The following is a 15,133-nucleotide window of genomic DNA, read 5'->3' on the forward strand; positions in this document are numbered from 1 at the left end:
ACCACTAGCTTGAATGTAAAATTTAAATTATGGGTGGCTCGTAACTTCGCAAACTACAATTTCAGGTTTTTACAGGTTTTTTTGCCTTGTGATTCTGAAAAAATACTGCTTAAATGTCACATTTGTTGCTTTTCCCCTCAGCCTTTCAGACAGAAGGAAAGCTGTACCTAATATTGGACTTTCTCAGAGGGGGAGATCTTTTCACACGCCTATCCAAAGAGGTCAGTTTTTTGTGAAACAGCTCAAGTCAACTAAATAATTCTGCTGTTACAAAACAGGCAAACATGACATGCTTGTTCGGTTGTAAATGCTTATGTCTTCTTATAACTTATGTTGCTCTAAAACCCTAATATATCATTTTCTGGTCACACTTTATTTTAAGGTCCAATTCTCACTATTAACAAACCATTAACCACGACTTTTGCCTCAATAAACTCCTAATCTGCTGCTTATTAATAGTTAGTATGGTAGTTGTTAGGTATTGGGTAGGATTAGGGATGTAGAATATGGTCATGCAGAATATGTGCTTTATAAGTACTAATAAACAGCCAATATGTTAATAATCGGCATGCTAATAAGCAACTAGTTAATAGTGAGAATTGGACCCTATACTAAAATGTTACCCATTTTCTCAGCTGTAACACAAAAGCTGATATTTTAAGAATGTTGTTGCTGCACTTTTCCACTGAAAGGGAATGGAAAGAGATGCTGTCAAGCTCTAAAAGTAATAATGTTCGCACGTTCCTCTTAACCAAATGCAACATGCTAAATTTGACAATGTGAGAATAAGTCGAATTGACTTCTTTTATGGTAGTTTTATTGTGCTTTTGTCACTTTTTGGAGATTGACAGCATTCTCATTTAGGTTTATTGAATGTAAAAGATCGCAGTGAAGATTCTTCTAAATTTCGCAGTTTGTGCTCTAGGGGAGAAAAAAGTCATATGGGTTTGGGATAACATGACAGTGAGTAAACGAGTACATAGTAATAATACCAATGTATTTGTGTCCACTCATTATACAATTGAGCTGAGTAGCAGTTGCTTAGTGAAAGGCTGTAAGCATTCAGTCGTTTAGTAATTACCAAAACATCCACCTGCAACAGAGGTATATCCACATGTGCAGACTGAACTGATAGATTCTCTATTTATTACACCATATTCTCTGATAGATGGTGTAATTGGTCCCTCTTAGCACTTGCTATACTTTAATTCTTCTTAATGGAGTGTATGATTTTCTTGATCGCATCACTTTCTAATCTCCCAAATTCAGTAAAGCTTTCCTCAAGGATCTGTTCTCTTCGCACATGGGGAACAAATCTGATTATTGATCTATAGCGGGCAAGGCTTGCTGAGACCTATACTTTATGAGCTGTGAATCACACATTATAGCAGCAGAGGCCATCGGTGGAAAATTATCAGTGCCATTGTTGGGAAATTCAATACTGTGTAGATGCTAGTGAGGATTAAGGGGAAATAATTAGTTTTACATTGATTAGCACAGTTTGTGTCTGACGGTCGTATAGAGTTTGTAATAGATCCCCGGAGTGCTGAAGATATTCTCAACAACTGAAACCAAGGTCCTTCTTTACTGTAGCTGACAATTCTGTTATTAATACATACATACGTGTGTGTGTGTGTGTGTGTGTGTGTGTTCTCTTCCCAAATAAGTAATGAGTTTCAACACTAGAGCACTTCTGGTAAATATCGGCTTCTGGATCTTTCCTATTATCCACTACCCATGTATACAGTTGTGGTCAAAATTTTACATACACTTTGCAGTATCTGCAAAATGTTAATTATTTGACCAAAATAAAAGGGATCATACAAAATGTTTTTTATTTTTTATTTAGTACTATTTTATTTAGTACTTTATCCACCACTGTATATATACACACACACACATACTGTACATACACTGCTCTTGGATCTTGGTGAACAAAATGTTTACTTATATACACTGTGTAATGTTATTGGAAGAGACCTGAGCTGAGCTGGACGGTAATCACTGAATCAACAATGAACTGACTTTAACTGATAAACTGACTGTTTTCTGTTGTACTCTTGCATTATCAGCACACGTTTTTCCTGTTTAACACTGTAAAGCTTCTTTGACACAATCTGTATTGTATAAATAAAGGGGAAAAAAGTGGAAACCAAAATCCCCAACCCACCGAGGGCTGGATTTACTGTCACACTGAAAATCAAAGTAAAAAATTGCACTTTGAAATTACACTTTGATCAAACTTGCATGAATTTCATCAAAACAACTCATAATGTAATTCAGTAGTGTTTATGGTCCCAAAGTGCCTGTTTGTACTCCCAATAAAGTGTGCTCCTGTTGAGATGGGGATCTCCTCCCAGACCAAGATCAGGGCATCAGTGAGCTCCTGGACAGTCTGTGGTGCTACTTGGCAGCTTCAGATGCTCCGATACATAATGTCCCAGAGGTTGTCAAATGGACTCAGGTCGGGAAAACTCGAGGGCCAGTCAATGGTACACTGTAAAAAATGACCGTGGATTTAACTGTAAAAGACTGTAAAAATGCTACAGTAAAAACCTGTTAAATGGTTAACGGTAAATTCCCCTACTATATACGGTGAAAAACTGTATTGGACATTACATGTATTGGACATAAATTTTACGGTAGTATACCGTTTTTGGAAGTGAAAAATACCGTATAATTTACAGTGAATAACCGTAAATTGACATTCCCAGAATTCCCTGCGTTACATTTCAATGCCTAAATCATCCAGAAACTACCTGCACAGTCTGGTCACATGAAACCGGGCTTTGGCATGCACTAGGAGGATCCCAGGGCTCACTGCGTCAGCATAAGGTCTGACAATGGCTCTGAGGAATTCATGTTTCATCTGAGGATTTCATGCTTTCACCTAACAGCAGTAAGTGTACCGTTGGCTATCAAATGGAGGTCTGTGCGACCCACCAAGGGTATTCCTCCCCAGACCATCACTGACCCACTGCCAAATCGGTCATGCTGGATGATGTTACAGGCAGCTTAACGTTCTCCACAGCATCTCCAGACTCTTTCATGTCTGTCACGTGCTCAGTGTGAATCTGCTCTCATCCATGAAGAGAATGGGGTGCCAATGGCAGCCCTGCTAATTCTGGTGTTCTCTGGCAAATGCCAGTCGAGCTACATGGTGCTGGGCTGTGAGCACAGGTCCCACTAAAGGACATAGGGCCCTCAGTGAGTCTGTTTCTGACAGTTTGGTCAGAAACATGCACACCAGTAGCCTGCTTGAGGTAATTTTATTGGGCTCTCACGGTGCTCCCCCTGTTCCTCTTTAAACAAAGGACCAGATACAGTCCTGCTTCTGGGTTGTTGCCCTTCTACGACCCTGTCCAGCTTTCCTTGTGTAACGTTCCATCTTCAGGAATCTCCTCCATGCTCTTGTGACTGTACTGGGAGACACATTAAACCTCTTTGCGATGGCACAATGTGCCATCCTGGAGGATCTGGACTACCTGATTGGGTTGCGGGTTGCCTCAAGTAGTGAGGAGGACCCTAACAAAACACAAAACTAGAGACAAAGTCAGGAAGGATAAGGAGAGAGCAATTGTCTGTGGCCACCACCTGCAAAACCATTCCCTTTTTGGGAATTATCTTGCTGTTGCCTCTTCAGTATACCTGTTGTTGCTTTCATTTTCACCAAAGCAGGTGAAAATGATACATAATCACGTTTCTTAACTGGACAGATTGACATCCTTGAAGTTTAACTGACTTGGTGTTTTTTCTTGAAATATATATTTTTGTTACATACTTTTAATGATGGGGACAAATCACCAGGAGTTAAAAATTCACCTCTGTGTTCACTTTATCACTTTATTTTAATATTGTGATGAATATATATATATATATATATATATATGTGTGTGTGTGTGTGTGTGTGTGTGTGTAAAAATTGTAAGTTTATATTTGAAAATGTACACCATGGTAAGAATAACCTTTCTGACATTATTTCGAAAAATAAAATTGCATAGTGCTTCTTAAGTTTCACACTTAACATAATTACAGCCCCTGATGTTCAAGAGCTCTCCAACTGATAAGTGAGTGGTTTAAATCTATAAAAAGTACATGCAGCAAACCACCAAGAATAACTTCGTTGCCGTGGTAATCGGATGAGAGATGGCAAGGTTTATTTAAAAGCATAATATTGGGCTTTTAAGGTGTGACATCATCTCGTGTTGCTATGCTGGTCTAGGCAATGTACTGTTTTTTTCCCACTCCTTACGAAATATGTTCCTGTGCTACAAACATGTACATTGAAGTTTCAAAGCACAGAAGCATTTATGGTTGAAAGGAAGAAAGAATTCTATATTTGCATTATCTATGACAACAAGACCGCTGTTTTGTTTTAAAAAGCTCAGCACATGCCTCATGCTGAGTGCATGCGCTTTATTTTGATGTACCATTTATGGAAATCAGTGGTAGTTAAATCAAGCACCATTATTACTATTGCCCATACTGTCATGAAACAGAAACACAAGATCCAATTGCGAGTGAAAAGGAAGTCTTTATTAGACAACTCCAACTACATCAAGTAGAAGTGCAGGTAACCCGGCAGTGCAAAGTCTCAGCTCAGGCAGAGAATACTCCGAGCAGTCCAAACCCTCCAGGGAACAGGTAACCGGCGGGAATACACTCAGGAACGAGAAGGGCTGACAGAGAACCAGACAAGACATGAGCAACAACGATCTGACAACACTCCACAGAAACGTCAGCCAGATATAGGCAGTGCAGATGAGCTACACCTGTGACCGCTCTGATCAGCTCGTCAGGTGCGCGGTAACTAGGCAACACTGACGAGCACAAGGAGTGGATAACACACACACACACACACACACACACACACAGAATGAGCACACAGACCCATGAACCGTGACAGTACCCTCTCCACTAAGAGCGCCTCCTGGCGCTCCCAGAGGAACTTACCTGACAATTGTAATCATCTATAAGAGAGTGATCCAATATGTCTCTTGCAGGCACCCAACTCCTCTCCTCTGGACCGTAACTCTCCCAGTCCACCAAGTACCCCTCCACCTAGAGTCCAGAATACGATTCACCGAATAAACAGGTTCTCCATCTACGAGTCGCGGCGGTGGGGGAACTGGGGTTTGCGGATTAATGGTAGCATGAAAAACGGGCTTTAATTTGGAAACATGAAAAACGGAATGAATCCTCCTGTACGCCGGAGGCAGTTTAAGGCAAAAAATAGGTGGCTGGTACCCTAAACTACACTCAAATGGAGACAGGCCCGTGGCAGATACAGGTAATGAGTTATGTGCGTACTCAACCCATGAAAGCTGCTTGTGGCGATCAACTTTGGCCTTGGTGCGCGCCCCCACCTGGAGGAGGGTCTGTCTGGTCCTGCTCCATGTGCGTCGACACCTCTGGACAAATGCGTGGGCAGAGGGAACCGCGACTTCGGATTCCAGACTGGGAAAAATAGGTGGCTGGTACCCTAAACTACACTCAAACGGAGACAGGCCCGTGGCAGATACAGGTAATGAGTTATGTGCGTACTCAACCCATGAAAGCTGCTGACTCCAAGAGGATGGTTTCTGAGAGACCAAACATCGCAATATACGTTCTAGGTCTTGGTTGGCTCTCTCGGTCTGACCATTACTCTGGGGATGATACCCAGAAGAAAGACTAACCGTCGCCCCCAACAAATGACAAAACTCACTCCAAAATTTAGAGACAAACTGAGGCCCCCTGTCAGAGACCACGTCCGTCGGGAGGCCATGAATGTGAAAAACGTGGTCAATGACAGCAACAGCTGTCTCTCTGGCAGACGGTAGTTTAGGCAGAGGGATGAAATGAGCAGCCTTCGAGAACCGGTCCACCACGGTCAAAACCACCATGTTCCCACTTGAGGGCGGGAGACCTGTGACAAAATCTAGCGAAATGTGGGACCAGGGTCTCGAGGGAACTGACAGCGGCTGAAGGAGTCCAGCAGGGGGTCGATTGGAAGTCTTAGAAATGGCACAGACAGAGCAAGCCAAAACAAAACATCGTATGTCGCAAGCCATAGATGGCCACCAGAACCGTTGTTTAATAAGAAACATAGTACGACTCATACCAGGATGACAAGCCACCTTGGAACAATGACTCCATCGAATGACATCGGACCATAAAGTCTCTGGCACAAACAAACGACCCGGTGGGCATCCGGGCGGAGGCATTACCCCTTGAGAGGCCGTGCGGACCTTCGATTCAATCTCCCATGTGACTACAGAAACAAAAATCTTCTGTGGCACAATGGGCTCGAGAGAAGACGGGCGCTCCGAATGGTCAAAAATACGGGATAATGCATCGGGCTTGATGTTCTTGGAGCCCGGACGATAAGAAATAGAAAAATTGAAACGACCGAAAAATAAAGCCCACCGAGCCTGCCTAGAGTTCAATCTTTTAGCGGACTTGATATACTCAAGATTCTTATGATCCATTCAGACGACAAAAGGAACCCCCGAACCTTCTAACCAATGACGCCATTCCTCCAAGGCAAGCTTGACTGCCAGCAGCTCTCTATTACCAATATCATAGTTGCGTTCAGCGGGAGACAAACGGTGAGAAAAATATGCGCAAGGATGCATCTTACCATCCGAGGAAGAACGCTGGGATAGGATGGCACCAGCCCCCACCTCTGACGCGTCAACCTCCACTACAAACTGTCGGGAGGGATCAGGGGCGACAAGGATGGGAGCTGAAACAAAGCAGCTCTTCAGTTTGGCAAACGCAGTTTCTGCTGCACTGAACCACCTGAATGGAGTCTTGGTGGAGGTTAAGGCAGTCAAAGGGGCAGCTAGCTGGCTGAAATTGCGAATAAAACGCCGGTAAAAATTGGCAAAGCCCAGAAACCTCTGCAGGGCCTTGCGGGAATCTGGAGTTGGCCAATCAACCACAGCCTGAATCTTGTCCGGATCCATGCGCATCCCCTCGATCGACACGATGTAACCCAAAAAAGGAACAGACTGTGCATGGAAAGCGCATTTCTCCGCCTTGACATAAAGACCATTCTCTAACAGCCTCTGAAGCACTCTCCTGACGTGCTGAACATGTTCCTGGAGAGAGTGAGAAAATATCAGAATGTCATCCAGGTAGACAAATGAACTGATCTAGCATATCTCTCAACATGTCATTGACGAGTGCCTGGAAGACTGCGGGGGCGTTGGAAAGCCCAAAGGGAAGAACGCGATATTCAAAGTGCCCCCTGGGGGTAATAAAAGCAGTCTTCCATTCATCCCCTTCCCTTATGCGAACCAAATGATAAGCATTGCGGAGGTCCAATTTCGTGAAAAAGGACGCCGTTATGACAAACGCTATCTTCGATTCCTCCGTAGGAAACGACGATGGTTGAAGAGAGATATACAGAGAACACTTGGCAAGAAAAGAGCGGCATTGCTTGGACTCACCAGAGTAAAAAGCTGGAGGCGGAAGGCGGGGTTCGGTGAAACGAGTGGCCTGATTCGGGACAGAAGACACAGGTGGATTAGGTGCTGTGTGTTACTGGACGGACTCAGTCTGGAAATGTTGTAGCTGGGTGGTAAGCTCCGAGACCTGAGAGACCAGGGCTTGAACAGCGACACACAGAATGAGCACACAGACCCATGAACCTTGACACATACTTACAGTTTAAACAAACCCATACGCCTAAGTATTAAACTTTGGTGCAGAACTTGTGCTACAGACATGAATGATACCTCAAATCATGCAGCTTACCGAGGAGACATGTGCCATTGCTTTAGAAAGCAATCACTTGTTATTTTCACATAATGGATGATACAATGGATTAAAAAAAAAAAATCTATAAATTCCTCAGAATATCATAGAGACTTGTGGGTGGGCTCTTTTGACTTGGGTCTGTAGGCAATAAAACACCCTGTCACCCTGTGCTAGAAACCACTAAAGCTACCCAGAATACCATAGCAATGTAGCACAAGCTCACATTTTCTTCAAAATATGTAAATTGTGTTATGTACCATTATAGATTCAGTTTAGATCATGTTTACACATATTCCTGTGTGACTCTCGCACTCAGCTTGTGATGCATTTTGTAGTTGCCTGTGATTGAAAAGCTCCAGCACGTAGAATGACTTCAACCCGGTATCTGGTCTCTCCGCTGAACACAGCCCCACACTTATCTGGAGCAGACGTTTCCTTCAGACATTGATTAATGTGACTCATGCTCATTCGCTCAGCTAAATAACCTGTTTTCTCCACCTGTCTGGGCTTTATTGTACACGTCACTCTTCATCAGTCACATTGTTCTGTCTTTATTCTGGTTGCGTAGAGATAGTTGTCTTTATTAATTTGCTTGCGGACCTCTTTGTGTCATTGTACATGATATAGGCCACTTTGCTTTAGGATAGCACGATTATATGGATCAGGAATAAACTGCTGAAATCACTTCTCTCCCCTAGGTCTTTTTCAATTATTAAATAACTGCTGTAATTTTAGAAAGTGTAAATGTTCAGCAAGGTATTTTCACTCAGCAAAAAGTGACTAAATCCCATCTAAGTTCAATCACTCACAGGAAATCGAGAACGTTTTTTGTTTATTTTTTTGTTATTTTATTTAAATTTATTTAAAATAGAAATATTTTGTAACAATACACACTACCATTCAAAGGTTTGCGGTCAGTAATAACTTCATGGGATAGTTATTTTCCTCATTAAAGTTGTTGAGTACAGTCTTGCACATTTTGCATCAAATCGAAGTTTGTATATGATTAACCTTGTAGCTGGCTGGTTTGGTTCCTGGCTTAAAACTCTTAAATTAAGGTTTGTTTTTTGTTTTTTTATCCATGTGGGAAAATGAATGGGAAACATGCTTCCGAAACGAGGCCGCTGAAATACTGGGTGGGCGCTGTTGTACTTTACTATTATTATTATTTATTTTATTTTATTTTATTTTTTTCAAGCGAATAGCCTTTAGTTTACCTTACAGTCATAAACTGTTTTGCTGTTTGCTAGTGCTATATAGGCAAATGGTTTTGGGGTGATTGACATTCTCATCTCAATCTAGAGATAATTTCGTTGGGCAAAAACTTGTATAGATCAACTACGGTTGCATTTTACATAAAGAGCAACTCCTGCACTTTTACTTCTTGTGACTAATCAGTCTCTCTGTAAAGTGTGAATTAAAAAAGGCACTGGAGCACTTTTACCGAGAGATTCGTGCACTTGATTTAATCATGATTCTCCGCGCAGAACCGTGCCTGGGAAGTGAGACGTAAATTAATTACCGCTGGTGCGCCAATCTCTCATCTGGCTGCAACAGCTGCTGCTCTCCTGACTAGAACTTGTTACGCCAATCTACTCTCCTCAATATGGCACTGTCTGTCCCCTGATGCTCTCTACACAGTCTAATTAAATCTCCCAGTTATTAAAATTAGCTGTGAAAAGAGCAGTTTTTGGTCTTCTAAATATAAGAACACACTGTTACTGCAGTTTTATTGAAGATCTGTCACTGGCCAGGTTCTGCATTAAAGGTATAAGCTGGGTTATTTACAACCGCCTTCTATTGTAAGTGCATTACCGTAAATATGTTTCCCATTTGATGTTATGAACTGCAGGTACAGAGTCTTGCTATATAGACATTGATTTACAACGCAGAACAATTGACAAATTGAATGGTTGACTCAATCACTCATTGGTAAAACCCAAGAGAGCTGGTTTTCTATTAACCTTTAATGTAAGTTTTAGGTAAAAGTATTATCTAAATGAAAAACTAGACGTTTAAGCAGTTTTGTGGAGTCTTGGATCCCTCCTTCAATGCCTTCAAAATCATTTTTCTCCAGGTGAAAACCATAAGCCTAATTTCTAAGAAAAGTAATAATACACCTCCCCTCAATAAGCCGTATGATTTATGTCCATAGCACAAACTGTGTGGGACGAGTTACATGATTAAATGTTCTGGTTAGGGCCTTGTTCAAATCCCTAATCCTAAAGGAATTGGATTTCTGTAAAAGCATTGACTAAATGAAAAATTAGTTATTTATGATTTTTTTTCTTTCTTTCTAGGTAATGTTTACCGAGGAAGATGTGAAGTTCTATTTGGCTGAGCTGGCCTTGGCTTTGGATCATCTTCATAGTCTGGGCATCATCTACCGTGATCTTAAACCAGAGAAGTAAGACCAAACCCCGTGTATTATCAGTAAATAGCAATCATGTGTTAGTGACCTTGTGTTGATAACCTCAGCACGACCTCGATTGGACATAATGTTCAGGAGAGCTTAAGTCCTGCATTTTCAAGCAGCAGTATAATCCACATCTGGATTAGAGTCAAAAGAACTCTGTGAAACTCTCATGTAATTACAGTCATAATTCAGAGGTTCAAACTGGGTGATGCAACCACCCAGAGAGCGTCCTGTGCTGCTCCTGTTTCTTTGGTGCAGTTGCAGCAGCATCTGCGTTGTGTCCTGCTGGATTCAGAGTGCTTGTCAAAGCTTTTTACCTTGCATTAGACTGAAATGTGTACAGGGCTCAGCAATAAGGATGACCTGAGGGTCCGGGATCGGTGTGTGAGGTTTTATCCATGTTGAGGCTTATTGATCAAGTACAAGCGTTTTCATTCTTTAAAGAGGTCATATAATGCTACATGCACTTTTACAAGTTGTTTGAATTTTGGGGTATGTATTGAATATTATTCTGATTTCTGCTAATTTAAGCATTTCACATTTAACATTATGTAGCTGGCTAATCTAGATGCGTTTTGCGAGAATGACTAGTGTGACGAGAGGGGCGGGGCCGAGAGCCGTGGGAACGGAGCGAGGCCGGTGGAGTATCCCGTGACTACGAACTATATTACAACTAGATAATATTGGAAATCAGTAATGTTTATGTCATTGTTTTCCTTCTTGGAGTAACATGATGGGCAGTTTCCAGCCATTATTTCAAATTATATGTATGTATATTGATTGTTTTTGTGAAGAAAAAAGATACATGAAAGTTCTAAAATTTCTAAAAAAAAAAAAAAAAATCACCATAAAATCTCTTAGGATAACCTCATACTTGGCTTACAACCAAAAAGGTAAGATGTTTAAATGAATTTATTGGGTTGTTTTAAATATTACAGCATTATAAAACTAGCAACATCCAGTACTGATTAAAAAAGAAAAAAAATTGGGCTCAGTAAGTAAGGTTTTTATTTTTTTTATTTTGCTGTTCTTTAGATTTTTCTGTTCATCAAAGAATCCTGAAAAAAATGGTTTCCACTAAAATGTTAAGCAGCACAACTGTTTTCAACATTGATAATAGCAGGAAATCAGCATATTAAAATGATTTCTGAAGGATCATGTGACACTGAGGATTGGAGTAATGGCTGGAAAATTCAGATTTATTATCACAGCAATAAATTACATTGTACAATGTATCAAATTATAATATTATATGCACTTTTGATCAAATAAATGCAGCCATGGTGAGCAGAAGAGACTTCTTTTAAAACCGTGAAAACGTCTTACTGACCCCAAACTATTGAACGGTAGTGTATAATGTATACAGTATTAGTACTACAGTATTGTACTAGCACACCTGTAGGCCTGAGATTTTTGTGTTCCAAAAAAAAAAAAAAAAATACTTTGGTTTATCAACAGACTAGGCGCGTTTCCATTACAGATTTGCGCAAAACTTTGGCGATATTTTATAAATGTAGATAAAGTATTGCGAAATGACGGCGTTTCCATTAACCAATGTTATGCGACTAAAATGTAACATTTTGCCTCTCGCGATAAGTCATGGCAACGGTTTTTGGTGGGATTTTGATGGATTTTGGCTATATTTATTAAAAAGAGGCATATCCGTGTATCTTTACAGAAGCAGCACAGAGAGCCGCTTCTGAAACGTGCGTGGCACGGCTGGATTCTGGAATAAACACAAGCATTGTGGCCGCAATCAGCTTCAGTGGCCGTATCAGAGCCACACTGCACCGCAGACGTGTGCAGTGTAAATTGTCTAAGCATTAATGGTAGGGAAAGCCCCTTATACTGGAGAGTGGCCACGTATGATGTGTTTCATGGAGGTTATAGTACATTGAAGAATGATCATATGACTTTTTACATACGCCATGTGACCTGTAAATGCGAAAAAGCCGTTTCCATTGCAGTTTTGCGAATTATTCCTTTTTCGCATTGCCTGAAAAGCCACCTCATGCGAGCGTAAAAACTTTTTTGCGATATATGGGCGTTTTTGCGAAACTGACGCGTTTCCATTAGGCGTATTTTCAATTCGCAATTTCAATTTGCGCAATTTGAAGGGTAATGGAAACACGCCTACTGAGAGTGCTTAGGAGACCTCTTAGAGAAAAGGATAAATTTATCATTAAGCTTTTCCATTGTTGAATTTATTGTAGTAAATTAGGCAACCACATGAGTAGTACAATCAATCTCATTCATAAGAACCATTCCTGACCTAGACCAGCAGAAAAATATCCTTATTGTTGAGCCGTGATGAACGACTACTAGCCCCTTAATATAATCCTTCTTGTGCTCCCACTCACAGTAATGCTCTTTCATGGCTTGTCTCTCTCATATCTACTCAAACAATGGGCCCAAACCAAGCTCACCTGCACTCTGAATTGGCTCTTGTGGGAGATTCATTGCTGGAAATAATGAAAGGGACACTGCGTACAGTAGAAGAGCTATTCCTTCTGAGAAGGTGAAAATGGAGGTGGCCTGAGAGCAGCTCTCGCTGGAGGGCTCTACAGTGTATCTCTTAAGGGCATGCTGTTCTGAGACCTGTCATAGGTGATTAATGGCATATTGGCAGAGGCAATCCAAAGGACACTGCACCAGTACATTCATTAAGAAAATATATCCTCAATCCTGTCACCCCTACACACTTACAAGAGGTTTAAAGGAATTGTTGAACTCTGATATCTTTGACTGTGATGTTTAACTATATGCAATTTCATTTAATGTTATTATTTTATTTACATATAATACTACTGTTCTTTTTTACTGTATTAATTTATTTTTAATGATTGTAACTGATTAATTTCTTCCAAGGCAATCTGTTCTAGGTTGGTTGGAGAGAGATTGATATTGGGGGGAAAAAGCATTGTCTCTGTACAAATAATGATATTCGTTTTTGTTTTAAAATAAAAATAAGTATATAAAAAAAAAAGAGAAAGTGTAACAGTAGGGATGATCAAAATCCTGTTTCACAGTAACAGTAAAAATTTATTATATTTTTATAATCAGTTTTAATGTCTTTTTATGGATAATTTTGTGAATGAAATACTTAATTAAATATTACAAAATATCTGTAACTTAAAGAATGCATACAAAATAAAAAAGATTCATAATTCTATATTAGAATAATTTCTTTATCTTAATGAATATAAATCAATATTATAAATCTTTATTACTGTGTTAATATGGCAAGTTTTGATGTTGTTCTGCAACTAAACTCTACTTTTTTAAATGTTATTTATATAGAGAGAGGTTTGTACTTTTGCAAAGAATGCATATTATGTCCTCTCTATCTCATTTTAATTCTGTAGCAGTAATATAGTAATACAGTAATCTAGAAATAAAATGTAATCCACTGTTGCTTCACCTTCCCAGCATTCTCCTTGATGAAGAAGGCCACATAAAGATCACAGGTGAGCAGAAGTTTTTTAATTTGCGTTCGCCACACGGTCCAACTCTTTATATGTGTCATCGACCGCATGTTGATGGTTTAATATCTTCTCTGCGCTCTCAGATTTTGGCCTGAGCAAAGAGGCAATCGACCATGACAAACGAGCGTACTCCTTCTGCGGGACCATCGAGTACATGGCCCCAGAGGTGGTCAATAGACGAGGTCACACTCAAAGTGCTGACTGGTGGTCCTTCGGCATCTTAATGGTAAGTGTCCTTGCAGATTGTGAAGGATCATAGTGGGCACTGTGAGCGCTGCAGTGTTTTAGTTTTATGAGCGTGTGTAGCGCTAGCCTGGGGCTGAAGGATAATGTGGCCGCAGCTCTGTGGGGGTCCCACAGCCCATTTTGGTGCAAAATTATTAAGCACATTACATTAGTTAGACTATGTTTTAATGTTATTTTAATGCATTAACTAGCCTTGCTATGCTGCATTCCATTCAACTTATAAAGTCAGAATTTAACTTCGTTGACTGCATTTTTTTTCCACTTGAAGGCAGAAATGTAAATGTATAAAGATGTATAATATGGCCGGGCGATATAGATTTATAAAAAATGTATATCTTGATGTTTTTCCAAAGATTTAAAAGGAGGTTTTCAGCCACAAAACAAAAGATAAGATCTGGGATATATATATATATATATATATATATATATATACAGTATATTGGTGTATGGAGTGTAGATTGATGTGGGAAAAAAAGTAATTATAAATTATAAAACATAAGGCAGCAACATAAAATTTGATCAACAGCACTTCTTTTTTTTCAGGCATATATGCACAGAATCGCATAAAGAGTAAATTATCACAATACACATTTCATAGAACAAGGTCTGTTAGTTACAAAGTCTTATCTATTTTGACACACAGTATCATGTTTTTTTTCACTGTCAAACACTGCATTTTCAGATTCAATCCCACATTTAAACACAGTTCGTGAAACTTTGCAATGTGTTGCTAGTAACATGAAAAGCTCAAACATTAACATTTGAAAAGTTCAAAGTTTCCATTTCAGAAATATCAGGGCTCACAAAATCGCTAGCCCTGACGTCCCGGGGCTATTGTGTCTTCCAGTCGGGCAACCAAAATATCACCGCCTTGCCCGACGGGCTATCTTGAATAAAGATATAAAATATTTTCTTTGATTCATGTTGTTCACTCACTTGCAGTGCTGAAACGTATCGTAGGTGATCATTTGCACTTGTTTCTAAGTCTTGCCAATTTAAGCATTCCAGCATTGTAAACCATTTAAACACATGAAGAGACTAAAGAGAATTCAATTTGGCACTCATGCGCTGTTTTCTATGAAGGTAGAATGACGTCAAAAAGATTTGCATGTGCAGGGTAAGAGTTGTGGAAGCGTACATAAGACCGTAAGCGTAAATTAAATTTGCATGCGCAAGAGAAGCTTTGTAAAGGTGTAAATCGTGTTTCAAGCGCAAGAAAAAAATATTTGCAGCATTTTAC

General features: G+C 40.1%; 1 protein-coding gene across 2 annotated transcripts in view; it reads left to right on the plus strand.

Annotated features, from left to right (window-relative positions):
* LOC107717821 (ribosomal protein S6 kinase alpha-2-like) overlaps window positions 1-15,133 on the plus strand; it is a 58,210-nt gene that overhangs the window by 23,119 nt on the left and 19,958 nt on the right. For both annotated transcript variants that reach the window (XM_016524690.1, XM_016524692.1), the window contains exons 5-8: window positions 142-221; window positions 10,047-10,153; window positions 13,592-13,629; window positions 13,731-13,873. In XM_016524690.1, coding sequence (XP_016380176.1) covers window positions 142-221; window positions 10,047-10,153; window positions 13,592-13,629; window positions 13,731-13,873 — 368 coding nt within the window. The remainder of the gene's footprint in view (window positions 1-141; window positions 222-10,046; window positions 10,154-13,591; window positions 13,630-13,730; window positions 13,874-15,133) is intronic.

The sequence above is a fragment of the Sinocyclocheilus rhinocerous genome, unplaced genomic scaffold (genome assembly GCF_001515625.1).
Source record: "Sinocyclocheilus rhinocerous isolate Xijiao unplaced genomic scaffold, SAMN03320098_v1.1 scaffold780, whole genome shotgun sequence".
In the NCBI taxonomy this organism is placed as follows: domain Eukaryota; kingdom Metazoa; phylum Chordata; class Actinopteri; order Cypriniformes; family Cyprinidae; genus Sinocyclocheilus; species Sinocyclocheilus rhinocerous.